The sequence below is a fragment of the Lygodium microphyllum genome, chromosome 3 (genome assembly GCF_053477565.2).
Source record: "Lygodium microphyllum isolate KBCC chromosome 3, Lygodium_microphyllum_v1.1.10, whole genome shotgun sequence".
In the NCBI taxonomy this organism is placed as follows: domain Eukaryota; kingdom Viridiplantae; phylum Streptophyta; class Polypodiopsida; order Schizaeales; family Lygodiaceae; genus Lygodium; species Lygodium microphyllum.
In genome coordinates, this window is record NC_141137.1 from 152,880,473 (window position 1) to 152,897,050 (window position 16,578).

Here is a 16,578-nt window from a genome sequence, read left to right on the forward strand (position 1 = left end):
GCCATGAGACATTACATACCATCACATTAATGTTTTAGATAAACTAAGAGGAGGGAAAAGGTGTAGGAGATTTTGAACTCCTACATGAGTAAATGATATAGCTACCTGCAATGCTTAATGAATGGCATTATACTTTAAAGTGAAAAATGTTACTTGCATGTGCACTCATGGATTAGTCATTCTTGAATGACTCCCAAATTGTTGAGAGAAACAACCTTTGAGAAACAAACACACTTCAACATGGTTGCATTTTATGTAATTGGTGCACAGTTCAAACACTGTATATGCGCGCATAGTGAGCGCCGAAAGGTCCCCAAGAATAAAAGAACTCTACTTTTGCACAAAGAACAAGGAAGAAAGCTTGCACAACATGAAGCAAGAGACCAATTGGGTACAATTTTCCCTCGTGCCTTGTGTGAGCGCTCCACAAAGCATGTATTTTATATATTATTCATCTCCAGGCTCAAAAAAATAGCCCAATGTACAATTAGCACGCTTTAGCTTTTGTGTTTTCTTTTGTCCCACTAAAGAATTAAAGCTATTGGGTCCCCAAGGAGTCGAGCGGTATCCAAATACAATGTCCAATACAAATATTTAAATTGTGCACCCATGCGCATACAAAAATAATAAATAAATGTCAAGAGATTCAATAAATAAGCACGTCAAAATATTGGTGCCATGCTTAAGATGCGCGCCCATCAAAACAAATAATAATTTGAATACACGCTATCCTCCAGTGCTTCCCAACGCCACCGCTGCGTGCTCTACACATCAACTGAAGCATTCACAATTGTTAGGAAATAATAAAATTAAACCGACAAAATTGAATACCTAGCAGTTTTCAGTTACAAAATAAATAAATTGGTTAGAACTCAATCCTAACCTTAATTTATTACGAGTGCGCACTCTAAACTCATAAACGTCTACTAATTTAAATATATATTTTGTGGAATCACTTGCTATGGAATCACGTACTTGCACATTAAATTAACAAGACGCCTAAAAAGGACAGGCATCCCTATCAACTTTTCACACAAGGAATCCACCTTGTGTATAAGCCCCGACAATAAATAAAAATTTTACAGAATCCACCACAAAACTTCACGAAATCCACCGTGGAATATGCCTCCTGCCATCATACCCCCGGGCTGGGATAGCAATTGTCCTCAATTGCTATTAGCTCAATGTGGAGCCAGCAGTGTGGGGTAAGCACTTAGGTCTCAAGCGTGCATCCATTGGGCCTCTTCAACAGGATGATTTTTAAACTTAACCAAATATCTAGAATATCTACGGCCAGTTCTAGTGGCCATAAAGTCAGTATCTAGAATAGTTTTAGGCTCAAGGATTTCAGTTTCTTCTTCTAGTAAAGGAGGGTTTTCATATACAGGATGTACAGGTAATTATCCTCTAAAAGGTTGTAATAAACTGATATGAAAAGTGTTGTGAATTTTCCAGTGTTGTAGTAATTTTGGTTTAAATGCATTGTCATTGATTTTGTGAATGATCTTAAAAGGTCCATAAAATCTAGGGGCTAATTTTACAACAGGGTGTTTGTCAACACTTTGTAATCGTCGCTTTTCAATTCGTAACCAAACGTAATCATGAACTTTGAAACTCATAGCTTTTCTTCTCTTGTTGGCTTGTTTTGTGTATGATTTATGGGCTTTGGCAATCATATCTTTAACTTCATAAAAAATAGTAGCATGCATGTTAGCAATATCATCAGCAACTTGAACTTTGTTTGACAATGATGTAAAAGGTATAGGCAATCTATATCCATAAATAATTTCAAATTGTGCTTTCTGTGCAGCTGTATGTGGTGTGTTATTGTATGTAAACTGAAGTAAATGTAAATGTGTATCCCATGTTTGTGGTTTTGAAATTGTGTATGCACGCAAAAGATCTAAAATGGTACTGTTAGTAGCTTATGTTTGGCCATTTGTTTCAGGATGAATTGTAGATGAAAAATCAATCTTTGTTCCTAAGTTAGCAAATAAAGTAATCCAAAAATTATTGCAAAATCTAGAATCACGATCAGAAATAATAACTTTTGGCAAACCATGACTAGTGAAAATAGTTTTCAAGAATAATTGAGCAACTTGAGATGCAGTTAATGTTTTCTTGCATGGAATGAAATATGCTTGTTTGCTAAACCTATCAAAAATAGTCCAAATCATGTCATGATTAGCTTTAGTATCAGGCAAACCAGTGATAAAATCCATTGAAATCTGTTCCCATGGTCATTCTGGAATTGGTAAAGGCATTAATAAACCATATTATTTACCATGGTGTCTTTTAACTCTTTGACAAATTAAGCATTCACATACAAAGTTAGATACATCAGATTTCATGTGTGGCCAATAAAAATCTTCAATCAGTGTACGCAAAGTAGAAATAGTGCCTCTATGGCCTTGGTATGGGGGACAATGAATTTCATGTAAAACAAATGATCGAAATGGAACAATCACACATAATCTTTTTTCATAAAACATAAATCCATCAGTGTAAGACAATGAATCAATGGGAATCCAATTATTTGCAACTAGTTTATTTCAATCGGCTTGAAAAGTAGGGTCTTGGTCATAAGTGTCTTTCATAGGGAGAAGAGAGTCAAAAGATATCACGAAAATATTATGAATAGTTGGTCTTCTACTTAAAGCATCGGCAACAACATTCTCTTTTTCGGGTTGGTATTGTATGAGTGGATGAAAACTTTGAATAAAAGCAGCCCATTTAATGTGTCAGTCATATATGACTAAGGAGATGTCTAATGCTTTGTTGGCCAGTTTTGATCATGAATTTAGATCCCTTTAAATAATGTTTCCATTGACATAAAGCTTATACTACAGCTAGCAATTCCTTATCATAGGTAGAATACTTAAGTTCAGAGGGTTTAAGTTTGAAGCTAGAGTAGGCTATGGCATGAGAATCTTGCATAAGGACTGTTCCTATTCTAGACCCACTAGCATCAGTGACTACTAAGAAAAATGGTCTATTGAAGTCAGATAATTGCAATACAGAAGCATGAGTTAAAGCATGTTTTAGTAAATCAAAGGACTTTTGTTGATTGTCGGACCAATGATACACAATGCCTTTCTTTAATAGTTTTGTCAAAGGTAATGCAAGCAATGAAAAATTTCTCACAAATTTTATGTAAAAGCTAGCATTAAGACCTAAGAAAGAACGTAATTCATGCACATTTTTGGGTATCGGCCAATTCAAAATTGCTTCTATCTTTTTAGGGTCAACTTTAATACCTTCAGATGAAACAATATGTCCTAGATATTCAATTTTTGTTTGGAAAATTTCACTCTTTTTTGGATTGGCATATAATTGATTCTCTTTTAATAATTTAAAAACCAAAGATAAATGTTCATAATGCTCGTTCTCATTCTTACTAAAAACCAATATGTCATCAAAGAAAACAATGACACAATGCTGATGCTTCAAAAATATGTGATTCATCATACGACTGAATGTGGCTGGTGCATTAGTTAAACCAAAAGGCATAACCAGGAATTCATAATGTCCAAATTGTGTTCTAAATGCAGTTTTGAATATATCAGATGTGTCCAATCTTACTTGATGGTATCCAGATTTAAGATCTATCTTGCTGAATATGGCAGATCCTTGTAGCTTGTCCATAAGATCATCTACCCTAGGAATCGAATATCTATTCTTAACACTGATTGTATTTAAGGCACGGTAATCAATGCACATGCGATAGGTATTGTTTTTCTTCTTCACTAATAAGACAGGTGCACCAAATGGAGAACTACTAGGTCTAATAAGTCCTCGGGTTAACAATTCTACAATTTGGGCTTGAATTTCTTTCTATTCAATTTGGTTATGTCTGTATGGTGCTTTACATGGTGGTTGTGATCCAGGAATTAGGTCTATCTTGTGATCTTCAGAATGTACAGGTGGTAATCCGGGTGGTAAGTCAGTAGCAAAACAATCTTGAAATTGTGAAAGAAATTGCGTGTGCCTAGGATGCATCTGATTTTCTTTAGCTTCGGTTTCATTCACCCATATTAAATAGGATTTGCTACTTTTCTGTAATGCACGTTTAGTCTGAGTACAACTAAGCAATGGAAAATTATTGGAAGTATGCATACCATGCAATGTGATTTGTTTCCCATTAGAATGAATTTTCATTGAATGCATGGAATAATCTATATCAGGATTGTATTGATGTCGCCAAGGCATTCCTAAGATAATATCACTAGACTGCAAAGGCACCACTAAGGAATTTCTACATTCAATATAATCACCAATTTTAATTTCTAAGTCATGCATCTCTTGTGTTCCATTATATCTAGTGCCTAAGAATGCAGCCTTGATGTGATAATGTATAGAAACAATATGTAAATTCAATTCTTTGACTAATTTTGTAGAAATAAAGTCGTGTGTGCTCCCATCATCATGTAAAATAGTTGTAATGGAGGGAAATACGTAGTCAGGTTGACCTAAGTATAAAAGGTGTAAGGGACACTGCATGGGTACCATTTTTATGAATATACATCTGTCCTTTCACCTTCTTCACCTTCTTCCCTGTCCTTCCATAGCTGCCAGCCATTTCTCTCTCCTCTTCTTGCCTTTCTCTCTCTATTCCTAGTATTTCTCTCTCCTCGTCACCCTCTTTCTCTCTCTTTCTCTCTCCTCTCTGCAGTCTCTCCCTTCTCTCCTTCTCTCTCCTAGGTCTCCTTCATTACAACAACTGTAATCATCAAGCCAATATTTTGTAATCATCAAGCCACATGCAGGGCAAAGACTGCCAAAATACTTTTGGTATTAGAGTATTATGATGCAAAGGATGGAGAAGATCTTGTTGAAGACCATTTTGGTATGGGTCCACTATTGAGAAACATGCGGGATCTAGAGCATGGCAGTGAGTTAAGGTGGATGGAAGAAGAAGTGTGGACTCATGATGGAGAAGACAAAGACATTGTTTGTTACACAAGTGAATTAGGTTCCAAGATTGAGACTTGGACTCATAAACACAATCTTGTGTATGTGGACAATGACATTGACACTTCACTGAAAAGAAAAGAGTGCTATCATTGCATTAAGAAAAGGAAGCAAGTACAATGCTTTATAGGAAAGTAGGAAACTGCAGTAGGCACCACTGTGCATATGGGATAGGTTAGCCTGCATGTCCTTGGCCTTGAAGCTCCATACAAAGAGGCTGTTTAGTGAGTGTGATTGCTGAATCTCAACACCCCTCCTCAATCACAACTAGAAAGGCACAAAGTGTGTAGAGGCTGTAATGAGAACCACCTGCAAAGTGTGGGCACACCACAAACATGGTAGACACCAGAGGCTGTCACAGAAAAGGCTAAGTGTGGGCACCAAAACATGATGGGCATCTAGAGGCTATAACAGGGGCCTCACAAAGTGTACAGGGACTATAATGCCAAGTTACATGAGGAGTTTACAAAGCTTATGGCAGGAAGCAATTAGGGCAAGGAAGTACAAGGCTTTTAAAACAGTCTATCAGAGTAATGAGAGTAGAAGGACTGATGAGTCTTGTCCTTCCGATCCTGGTGGTCTTCATCTTCATCTCTTCTTCATCTTTTGGTCCATGGTCTTCTTCTTCTTTCACAACTGTAAGATAGGCCTTTTGGGACCTCTTCCTAGCATGATAGAACTTCTCAGTATGTCCAGTCCTTTTGCAGAAGTCACAGAAGAGCGGTTCCTTTTTACCTTTGTATCTGTTGTTTACATATAACATTTGTTCATCCTTTGAAGTGCTGGGCTCTTCTTTGCTTTTAATTTTCTTTTCTTCTTCTAACAGAGAGGCTTTAATATCAACAAGTTGAGGATCAGGCATATTGGTTAGAGTGGTTGATACATTATCATAGGCAGGAGGCAAACTTTTTAACAAGACACCAATACAAACATCTTCATCCATTTTTAGCTTTATTCCTGCAAGTTGAGTGAGCAGGCTTTCCATGTAGTTCAGATGGGATGCCAGAGATGTATGAGGCTTCATATCAAGTCGAAAAAATTCAATTAATAGACCATACTTAGACGAACGACTTTGACTGTGCACCAAATAGGGTATCCAATTTATCCCAAGTGTAATGGGACGTGTCACAGGCATCCACATGATGGATGTAGCTGTCGTCCAATTCCAGTTTGATGATGGCTTGTGCCTTGTCATCATTCTTCTGCCAAGTAACTGCAAGGTCCGTATCTCGGGGTTTCTTCTCTTTACCATTTGTGATGGCCCAAAGACCCTTCTTCATCAAGATGAGCTTGATGCGGGTTTGCCAAGTGTGGAACCCGACTCCTTTGAATCGAGCATTTGGAGAGTCTTTTCCCATGTTGAGGTTGCAAGATCAGCAGCAAATCAACACTAGAATTCTGAGATTTTATCAGTAGAAGAGTAGATTGCAATGTGTCAAGAGACACAGTTAATGACAGTGTGAAAACACACTATGTCAGTGTTGATGTTGAGCTTGATTCTTCTTGTTCGGGATCGTTCAATCGTTCTTCAATCTTCTCAGGTCCTTCCCCTCCTTGATTTGATGCTGGGTCAATGGATTAGAGTGGGCTTTAGCTTGGTTTAGTGTCAGGAGTGAGAAAAATGAGGAAAAAAGAAGCTTGAGAGATTTTGGTTATGGCTGACAGTTTAGGGTTTCAGATAGGGGCCTGGTTTTTTGCAGATTGCAGGAGCTATGGTCGATCATTTCCAAAACTTTTTTTATGGAAATGAAGCTTACTTCAAGCTCTTCAAAAGCCCTATCCTCCTCGTCAAGATCGCGGCCTGTATGGCGTGCGACGCAGAGTGGACAAACAGGCACGACGCAGATTTGGGCAGCGATGTCGAATGTCTGCAATGCCAGGGCTGTAGATCACCAATGTGGTCGATTTTTGTGCCAGGAGGGAGCGCCCTAAGTAGAGGAAGATATGTCTAGAAGAAAGTTCATGAAGATATGCTCTACAGAGAGAGATATGAAGGCTCCATGGAAGGTATGTCCTGCAGGTCATAGTTGAAGACTATGGCAATGACTGGGAATTTTCACAATGCTGAGCTTCAAATAGCCAAATGTCATGGATTGATGTGATACAGGGAAGCTTTGTGAGTTGGAGAATACTTTTCCAAAAGGAAGCTCCAAGAGATTTGACCTGTGGAGTGAGATATAAGCAGCTCAATTTGACAGGGTGCTGCTGGCTATGGCTACCATGGAAGCTTAAGTGAGGGTAGAGTTGGGAGATGAAGTCATGGGATGGAACTAAGCTGACCAGAGATTAACATGAGCTGAGAGAGAGCAGAGGAGAGCTAAGCCGAGCTGAGCCATGCCCGACTGGGCTCTGATACCATGTTGAGAAACATGCGGGATCTAGAGCATGGCAGTGAGTTAAGGTGGATGGAAGGAGAAGTGTGGAATCATGATGGAGAAGACAAAGACATTGTTTGTTACACAAGTGAATTAGGTTCCAAGATTGAGACTTGGACTCATAAACACAATCTTGTGTATGTGGACAATGACATTGACACTTCACTGAAAAGAAAAGAGTACTATCATTGCATTAAGAAAAGGAAGCAAGTACAATGCTTTATAGGAAAGTAGGAAACTTTAGTAGGCACCACTGTGCATATGGGATAGGTTAGCCTGCATGTCCTTGGCCCTGAAGCTCCATACAAAGAGGTTGTTTAGTGAGTGTGATTGCTGAATCTCAACATCCACAACAAGAACTTCAGCTCAAGAAAGAAGATCATGGGCAACACATGGATTTGGATGATCATGACCCCATGTAGGAGCCCCTTCAGTCCACAGACCTATAGTTTAAATGCTTGGACATCACTAAGAATTCAGGGTCCATGAATATGCAGCACTTAAGGGCTGATGTAGTCCATGCAATGGTGACTTCAGCCTCATATGCTTCAGTCATACAGAGCATGGTGATGCCTGAGAGGCTTATGGAAGAGCTAGCGAATACCACCATATTGATCATGCTTCCAGTTGTACTTGACTTTGACCTTATGGAAGCTGATCCAATGCATGGCAACGATACCACTTTCCCTTTTGATCCGGGTGGCTACAGGCTGACCTTGACCCTCTGCATAGACTAGTACTACTCTTGAATATTAGGCAATCTTTTACTGGGTCTATGCCAAGAAACCCCCCTCCCCACTATCTTTTGCCACTTGTAACGCTGTATAGAGTAGACTCTGCAGCCCACTACTTGGCTATACCAATAAGTCCGATCTTTGTTTTTGAGGACAAAAACTTCATTTTGAGTGGGGATGGATTGTAATGGAGGGAAATACTTAGGTCAAGTTGACCTAAGTATAAAAGGTGTAAGGGACACTGCATAGGTACCATTTTTATGAATATACATCTGTCCTTTCACCTTCTTCCCTGTCCTTCCATGGCTGCCAGCCATTTCTCTCTCCTCTTCTTGCCTTCCTCTCTCTACTCCTAGTATTTCTCTCTCCTCGTCACCCTCTTTCTCTCTCCTCTCTGCAGTCTCTCCCTTCTCTCCTTCTCTCTCCTAGGTCTCCTTCATTACAATAGTCTTTTCTTTACCATGCACAAGACATTTCATCGTTAATAAAGAATGGGGATTTGGCATACCTAGTAAAGTATATGAAGTAGTACCAATGTCGTCATCGTCTTCCGTGAAATCTCATGTTCTTCATCTTCTGTGGCTCCCAAATAATTGATATGAACAGTTGGCTTTTTGGATTACAATTGGCCGCTAGGTGTCCATGTTGATGACATTTGTAACAGACTATGGGTTTGGCTTTGGATACATTATTGGTAATAGCAGGAAGTTTAGGAATGTTGGGATTACTAGAGAGATGGCTTAGGGTTTGGATTTGTGTTTGATGGTAAAGCAGGTGGTCGTGTCCAAGATTTATAGAATGAAGATGGAAGGAAACAACTTTGATTGAATCTTCAAAAATTTGAATTGAATTTTTTTGAACCAAAGTTACCATTAGTTTGAAATTGTTGTGGTCGCTTCTCTCATCCTCGAATTTTGTATTCACTGTCATGGGCCAAGGAAATTGCATCTTCGAGAGTCGTTGGCTTGAACATGTTGACCTCCGCATAAAAATGTCCAAGTAAGCTAGACATAAACTTGCGTTTATGGGTTGCCTCAGGTACATCTTCAAGCATTCGTAGTTGCAATAAAGCATTCCAAAAAAGCTCGGTATATTGTGAAATAGGCTCACAATCCCTTTGTTGCAGAAGATCCCATTGTTTGATTGCTTTTTCGTGGAATTGGGGTGGAAGGAAATTTTGCAAAAATTTATTTTGGAAAGTCTCCCAAGTTGTAGGACAATCAATACTTTTGCGGACAACAATCCACCATAGGGATGCTCGGTCAACTAGATGATTAGTGACACAATTAATTTTGTCTTTCTGAGCATACTATTCTTCATGGAAATAATCATCAAATTGACTGATAAAAGCAAGTATAGTCTTTCCATCGCGTGACCCATTGAAAGTATGAAATTTGAAATTTCTTTTACTTATCTTTGCTTCTTTCCAAATAGATTGCGCTTCAAGTGTTGCATCGATCGTACGTCGTATAAGATCTTCAAATTGCGGTCAATCTTGGTCAACAGTAGATCGTTGCAGATTGGCCAATTGAGCTTGCAAGGTTTGTCGTGCTCTTCATTCCTCTTGAAGCTGCATCATAATCAAATCTAGTTTTTGCTCCATCATTGATTCGGGTAGGTCACCTTCAGCCATAAAATCTTCCATGGTTTGATCAGACATCTTGCAAAATTCCAAAAAACCTTACACACTCGAAATCTTGTTAGTGGAATGAGCGTAGCTCAAAGTCGGGTTTACAAGGCTTATTTCTTTTTTTTTATAATGGCTTTTTTGTAGTATTTCTTCTTTGCGGATGTGGAATTTGATATCACCGTCGTCTTCCCGAAAATAATCTTGCGTGTATATTGTGTATTGCAAACTGCTCGTTGGAATCTGGTTCTGTCAGTCCACAGGTGTAAACGGGGGCTTCCAGAGAATTAAAAACAGGTTCATGTTTAGCCGTGTAGGAACTGCCGCTATGGTACATGGTTGGAATTGAAACTTGAAGCTTTAGAAAGCTTTGAATTTTAAAGCTTACATAAATTTTGTAATTTCGTGAGGACAAAAGGACACCGTTGACAGTTTCGGCAACGTGCAGTACATACTGCCGTCGTCGATGGAAAAATTGGGGGGCTTTAAGCTTAATAAAAGCTTTTTTTCTAAAGCTTAATAAGCTTCTAATCTAAGCTTAATGATAATTGCTTATCTGAGAGCAGAGAAAGAAAACGTCTTGTTGAAGAAGCTTCCCGCATGGTCCTCCGCCCTGCAAAAGCTTCCCGCATGGTCCTCCGCCCTGCAAAAGCTTCCCGCATGGTCCTCAGCCCTGCAAAAGCAGATTCTTCACAATTTGAGTATGTAGGAGGGGGTTCTTGACTGCCAAGAACATGCTGGTATTGTTCGTTCGCCATGAGATTGATTGTAGAGCTCGATCGTTCCAAGAGCTCCGCCTTCGCACGAGATGGTAGGCAATTAGAAGCTCTCGATCTCAGCTTCGCTCTGATACCACTGGTGCATAGATCGGATGCTGTATGCACGCGTAGTGAGCACCGGAAGGTCCCCAAGAACAAAAAAACTCTACTTTTGCACAAAGAACAAGGAAGAAAGCTAGCACGACATGAAGCAAGAGACTAATTGGGTACAATTTTTCCCCATGCCTTGTGTGAGCGCTCCACAAAGCATGTATTTTATATATTATTCATCTCCAAGCTTAAAAAAATAGCCCAATTTACAATTAGCACGCTTTAGCTTTTGTGTTTGCTTTTGTTCCACTAAAGAATTAAAGCTATTGGACGCCCAAGAAATCGGGCGGTACCCAAATACAATGTCCAATACAAATATTTAAATCGTGCGCCCATGCACATACAAAAATAATAAATAAATATCAAGTGCTTCAATAAATAAGCGTGTCAAAATATTGGCGCCATGCCTAAGATGCGCGCCCATAAAAAATGATAATAATTTGAATATACGCTATCCTCCAGTGCTTCCCAATGCCACCACTGGTCTGCTCTACACATCAACTGAAGCATTCACAATTGTTAGAAAATAATAAAATTAAACCAACAAAAGTAAATACCTAGCAGTCTTCAACTATAAAATAAATAAATTGGTTAGAACTCAATCCTAACCTTAATTTATTACGAGTGCGCATAGTAGCATCCACACCAATACTTCAATGGATTACAAAAACAATGCCAACACTAGTAGCACATCAATACTTTAATGGATCACAAAGATAATGCCAACAATAGTAGTATCCACACCAATACTTAATTACTTTTCTCGACTGCAAAAACATTAGTGCCAATAATTATCTATGGACTATTAAAACACTAGTAATAACAATCGTGGTAGCAACACGGACACCAAAATTATGGCAATCTTTCTTCTCATAGCATATGTTAGTTGACACCCAACCCAATGCAACTCTATTGAATTAGACCATCAAACCTAGTTGAATTAGAGTGTACCCAAATATCACATGAGAGAAGCCCTATAATAGCATCAACATGAGTACAAAAGTGGGAAGAAGTAGGATGTAGCTAAGGCTTGTAAAAATTTCAACAAATTCAAGGTTACCAAATTTGGGGAAGAATGCTCAAGTCATTAACAAACATATCAATGATTCAAGCATTCTTTCATGTGAGAGATTAAGAAGGCATCAATCTTGGGTATGTAGAAATCCATAACAAAGAGTTTAGAGATTGATTTTTCCAATGTGTTGATCTTATTCACATCTAATTATGTCACATATGATGATACACTTTCTTAGCATCTCAATTCAGGTGTCTTTTTGTCTCCTCATAAATTGTTTAAGGAGCCTAGTGAACTTGTAGTTAAGGATAGCTTAGATATTGTCAAGACTTTTTTACAAGAGCTCTCAAACAATCATCATATTAGTAGCCCTCCTTTAGGAGAGAGAGAGAGAGAGAGAGAGAGAGAGAGAGAGAGAGAGAGAGATGTGTTTCCCTTGGGTGGATAGGTCTCGAGTCCATGGTGCCAAGATCTAAGGTTAGCTTCGGAAGCCCTCTCTTCTACTTCAAAACCACTGGAGAGGAGACAGAGAGAAAAAAACATTTCAAAACCACTGGAGAGGAGACAGAGAGAAAAAAACATTTCAAACATTAAAAATTTGTAAGATTGCCATGTGGCTGAACTCCAAAGTCCCTTATTTGCCAAAGCTAAGCTTTCCGTTAATAGAAGAAGATTGGTAGGCTTGGGAAAACGAAAAATATTAAAAGATAAGGTTCTCTAAGTTTAAAATCTAGGGTTATGTCACTTATAAGAAGACCCGGGCACCTTGCAAGATGTGAAGGAAAACCTAGTCATTGTCCAAAGGTGAAGCTATTTGTAAATCGTATAGGCTCTAGAAGAAAAGTTCTGTAGACGAAAAAGTCCAAGATTTGCAGAGCTGGAAAGATTCCCAAAAGAATTTCTCCAACCATCATCGTCATCGTCAGAATTCAGGTACTACTTACTGCTTCATGTTCTCCCAGTGGTGTTTCTTCTTCTTCTTCTTCTTCTTCTGCGCTGTCCTTTGCTCTTGTTCTTCTTGGTGAACAAAATATCTTCGTCTCAGAATCGTCTCTTCTGCCCTTGTCAGTCCTTTCCAACCAAAAGAGATTCCAAACACCATTCTCGCGTAGCAAAATATCTGCGATCCCTTTCCCGTTTGGTAGACCTCGTGTGCAGCAAGAAGACTCATTGGGCCTCGCATGTGAGCTGCGAAGGGGGAATTAGGGCAAGCATACATTGCTCTCCATCGGTCGATCAGCAGAAAGAAGAAGGTATCGATCTGCTCACCAAGAGTTGTTTTCTAGGCCTGGAGTGTCTCGATTCTTGTGCATGTACCTGTGCATTGTTCAATTCACGGCACATTGCCATGGCATGTTCATAAAGATTTGTAAATTTGCTCCTGGGAAATGCATCATCTGCAGCAGCACATACCAAATCTGCAATGCACTTGATCTTTCAAACCAGAATAGGTGAAATCACAACTGCATGCCAAATCTGCAATGCACTTGATCTCTTATATCGGAATCAAAAGACAAGATTACTGTGCTTACAAGTTATGGGGGTGACTCACACGAGAAGGGGATCTTTTCCCGTGTTTTTCCCTACAGAGTTCAACTTCCAACATCATGAGCTTCTTACGCATGAGTTTCTAACTGGGAGGCACCGCATTCACGGTTAGGTGTGGTTGGGGGGAGGGGCTGCGGGTCCGGGGTACATCGTTCAACATCATGAGCTTCTACTCGGGAGCACGGTATACCTGGCTAGGTGCCGCACCCCTGGCCAGCAGTCCCCTGCCCCCAACCGCGCCTGGGCGGATATGCAGTTCGTCCCTTGCAGAAGCTCATGATGTTGTCTAAATTCACGACATGCCAATCAAGTCCAAAACTTCTTGTGACAGCATGTTTGGATTTCGTCTGTGTGCAGGACGAATCTTGTTTCATCTCGTTTTGTGATCTTGGCTATGGCATTCCTCTGTGTACATACATTCTCAGTTTAACAGAGAATTGCTATCATCTTGTACCTTTCGCCTTCAGCAGCAATGTCACTTCTGAAGGTGCGGCAAAGGTCCAGCCTCTCGCAGGTTGTGTATGGGTCTCCATCTGGCCATCATCCTGTGGAGCTTGAGTCTCAGCAGCCACACAGTCTGGAATTCCTGGACTCACCCTCATCTTCCTCTTCCTCTCCCTCTTCTTTTTGCTCTTCTCCTTCTTTTCTTGCGTCTTCCCGATCTCCATCACCATCTTCCTCTCCCTCTCCTTCCTTCTCCACATCTCTGTGGCGCCTCCGCCTTGAAAATCTTCTCTGGATCGCATCCGCTGCTTTCATAATCTATTATGGCGATTTCCGGTCGAATCTTGTTACCCTGCTTCTCACTGACACACGCATCCGGAGGTATGTTGTCCCTATTTCTTGTCTTGTTCTCTGTCATGTAGTGCAATTGGCCCTTTTTTCCTTCCCTGCTCTGCTCATTTGTTTAAGTCTCTGACGTATTCCATCGTCTGTTGATAAATTGAGCAGAACACCTCTCAATCTGGGACTGGTATGTGCCATGGTGGATCTTGGCATTTTCATCTACCTAGCATTTCGCATGCGAACAGGGAAAGACAGGGTTGAAGTCATCACCTCTGGGGCCATTCCTGCTGCAACAGCCCTTGGATTGATGGCCTTCATGCTGTAAGCCCTTTTCCAAATGAACTCATTTCTTAATCCTGTTGCACGTTTGTTAGGTTAATTTCAGATAGCTGTTGCTTCCATAATTTCCCTTCCAGGTTCCAGGACTTGCATATGTTTTTCCCTCTAAGTCGTCAGATAGTAAAAATGTTTGTGAACTGTTGCATTGCATACATGGGCTTCTCTGCAAATTGAAGATCAAATGGTGGAGATGAACTTGTCTCCCATTTGAGAATACCTACTGGCTCTTTATGTAAGGATCTACAAGAAATAAGCTTTTTTCTTTTGGCAGATGTCCCTTTCTTGTTTGTGTGTGTGTGTGCACAGGTAGCTCCACTCCACAATCTTGAGCACGTTAGTGGCTTGGAAGAGACTCAGCCCTTGTGCACAATTTTTGCTTTGGCTGGGTTCCTCTGCACAAATTGTGATTGACAATTGCCTGTGTAAATCTGAGACTGGCAACGCAAGGCAGGTGTGAACCATCAGTGCACATGTGGCTCATGGGAATTCAACCTTTGGCCCTCCCCTTGTATTCATCTTGCTGGTTCTTACTTGTGTTTGCTTGCTAGACTCAAAAGTGTTTAGATCTAGATCAGCCACAAACCCAGATTTATTGGGCAAAAGTCTCTGTTAATCGCAGATTTACCTTGTTTGGGCAAGTTATTTGGAAGATCTAGTATATCTTACATTGCTGCTGATGGCTTTTGTGCAGTAATCTATTGCTTGTGGGACTTTTTGGAATCTTGAAACACAAAGGCATAACAAGGTCAGCAAAAGTTCTAGTTATGCTAATGTCTAGTTTTTGTTTTGTGCAGGCTCCTTTATGCACTTTGGCCAGTCTGGCACTTTCTAACGTTCCCAATGCTTGTAAGACTCGTCCATTCCCTAATGCATTTGTAGTTGTTTAAGATTCTATGGCTGAGAATGACCTATGGCTGTCTGATGTTTTCAATGCAGTTCACTCTTTTCATGGCATTTTTGGTGATTGCCCCTTACTTTGTCCCATCCATAACTGCCAAGTTCGATGCAGATGCTCTGCGGTGTCTGTATATACGTTCAGCCGAATGAAATCTAGTTGGATGCCAGGTTTTCCAGCCGCTGCCCATCAATGTCTCACCATAGCATCAACTCAGAGCTTATACAAGGATGTGTCAGGCACACAGCTCTTGCTTCAAAATGTACCTATATCTTTACTGCCTCATTCTTTCTCAAGTCTGGACCTTATTAGATGGCTCAAGCCTGGACTCCTATTTGGTCATCTCAACAGATTGGCATGCCAAGTAATTGGTTCACAATTCTTTCCTCTTCTAAATTCTTCCACAAAGGAAGAGGACCGCAAAGGAAACTTGGAAATGAGTGTATTGTATGACAAACATGGTCTTGCCATTTGATAAATGTGGAAATATGTAGACAATGTAATTGTGTATATTAAAATCTAGCACATTTGCTGAAAGATGTGGTCTAACATTGGATGGATCTGGAAATGTGTAAACACTATATTTTGGAAGTCTATGCTACAGTACTAAGGAGAGAGTATAATTTGGGAGTTTATGCCACATTATCAAGGAGGGTGTATCTGTGCCTAACATCAGGCATGAGAGGTCAGGAGCTTATTACCAAACTCCGACATGCATACAGTATCAGTAAATTTTCAAAACCACTCAAAAAATTCACTTTAATGCATGTGCACCCAATGAGAATGAGGGCAGGGCAATGTAATGTTTTTAATTCTTCATATTAACAGTTCTAATAAAAGATGGCATTTTTAGTGTATTTGCACCAAGTAAGGGCATTTTAGTATTTTATATAGGTTGGAATTTTGTTGTGTTCTTAACAATATCAGCAATTTTCTTTGTATTTTAGTTATAGAACTGGCTTTTCATATAGTTTTTGAACATCAAATTTTGGTCACTTTGGGAACTTGCCTTTCTTTACATTGGTTAAAGATAAGTTTGTTAGGAAAATTGCTCCATGAAATGTCCATGTTTACATTGAATGTTATTGAAGTCCCTTGAAAAGAGGATATTTCTACAACCAAATGCATTAATGGTTGAAAGGAGGGAAAATATAGCTATTTTCTCCCATGGGGAACTGTATTTCAAAGTTTGCATTTCAAAATCTTCATCAATACTCCCACTTGTCATTCTTTGAACTATTGAAGATTAGGGTTGGAGGTATGAGAGTGTGCGCAAGAGGGAGAGAGAGGGCTCTAGTACAAGAAAGATCTTGCTTAGTTGTTCAAGGTACAACTAGTATATTCTCCTTATCATTGAGTGTTCATCAAAACTCCCACTATTGTCATTCTTTGAATTGTTGAAGATTAGAGTTGGAAGCA

The 16,578-nt window shown here is 39.7% G+C and overlaps 1 protein-coding gene across 5 annotated transcripts; it reads left to right on the plus strand.

The window, feature by feature from the left end:
* Nucleotides 1–12,374: 12,374 nt before the first annotated feature.
* On the plus strand, nucleotides 12,375–15,907 carry LOC148039047 (uncharacterized). 5 transcript variants are annotated; one of them, XM_087674924.1, is made up of 6 exons: nucleotides 12,375–12,524; nucleotides 12,661–12,844; nucleotides 13,497–13,964; nucleotides 14,091–14,246; nucleotides 14,956–15,110; nucleotides 15,201–15,905. In XM_087674924.1, exons 3-6 carry the CDS (start codon nucleotides 13,612–13,614, stop codon nucleotides 15,632–15,634), a joined length of 1,098 nt encoding a protein of 365 aa, XP_087531050.1. In that variant the 5' UTR covers nucleotides 12,375–12,524; nucleotides 12,661–12,844; nucleotides 13,497–13,611; the 3' UTR covers nucleotides 15,635–15,905. The 5 variants fall into 5 exon arrangements, with proteins under 5 accessions (XP_087531050.1, XP_087531051.1, XP_087531053.1 ...); XM_087674925.1 differs by lacking the exon at nucleotides 12,375–12,524 and having other exon boundaries at nucleotides 12,543–12,844; nucleotides 13,607–13,964; nucleotides 15,201–15,907; XM_087674927.1 differs by lacking the exon at nucleotides 12,375–12,524 and having other exon boundaries at nucleotides 12,543–12,844; nucleotides 13,610–13,964; nucleotides 15,201–15,907.
* Nucleotides 15,908–16,578: the final 671 nt, after the last annotated feature.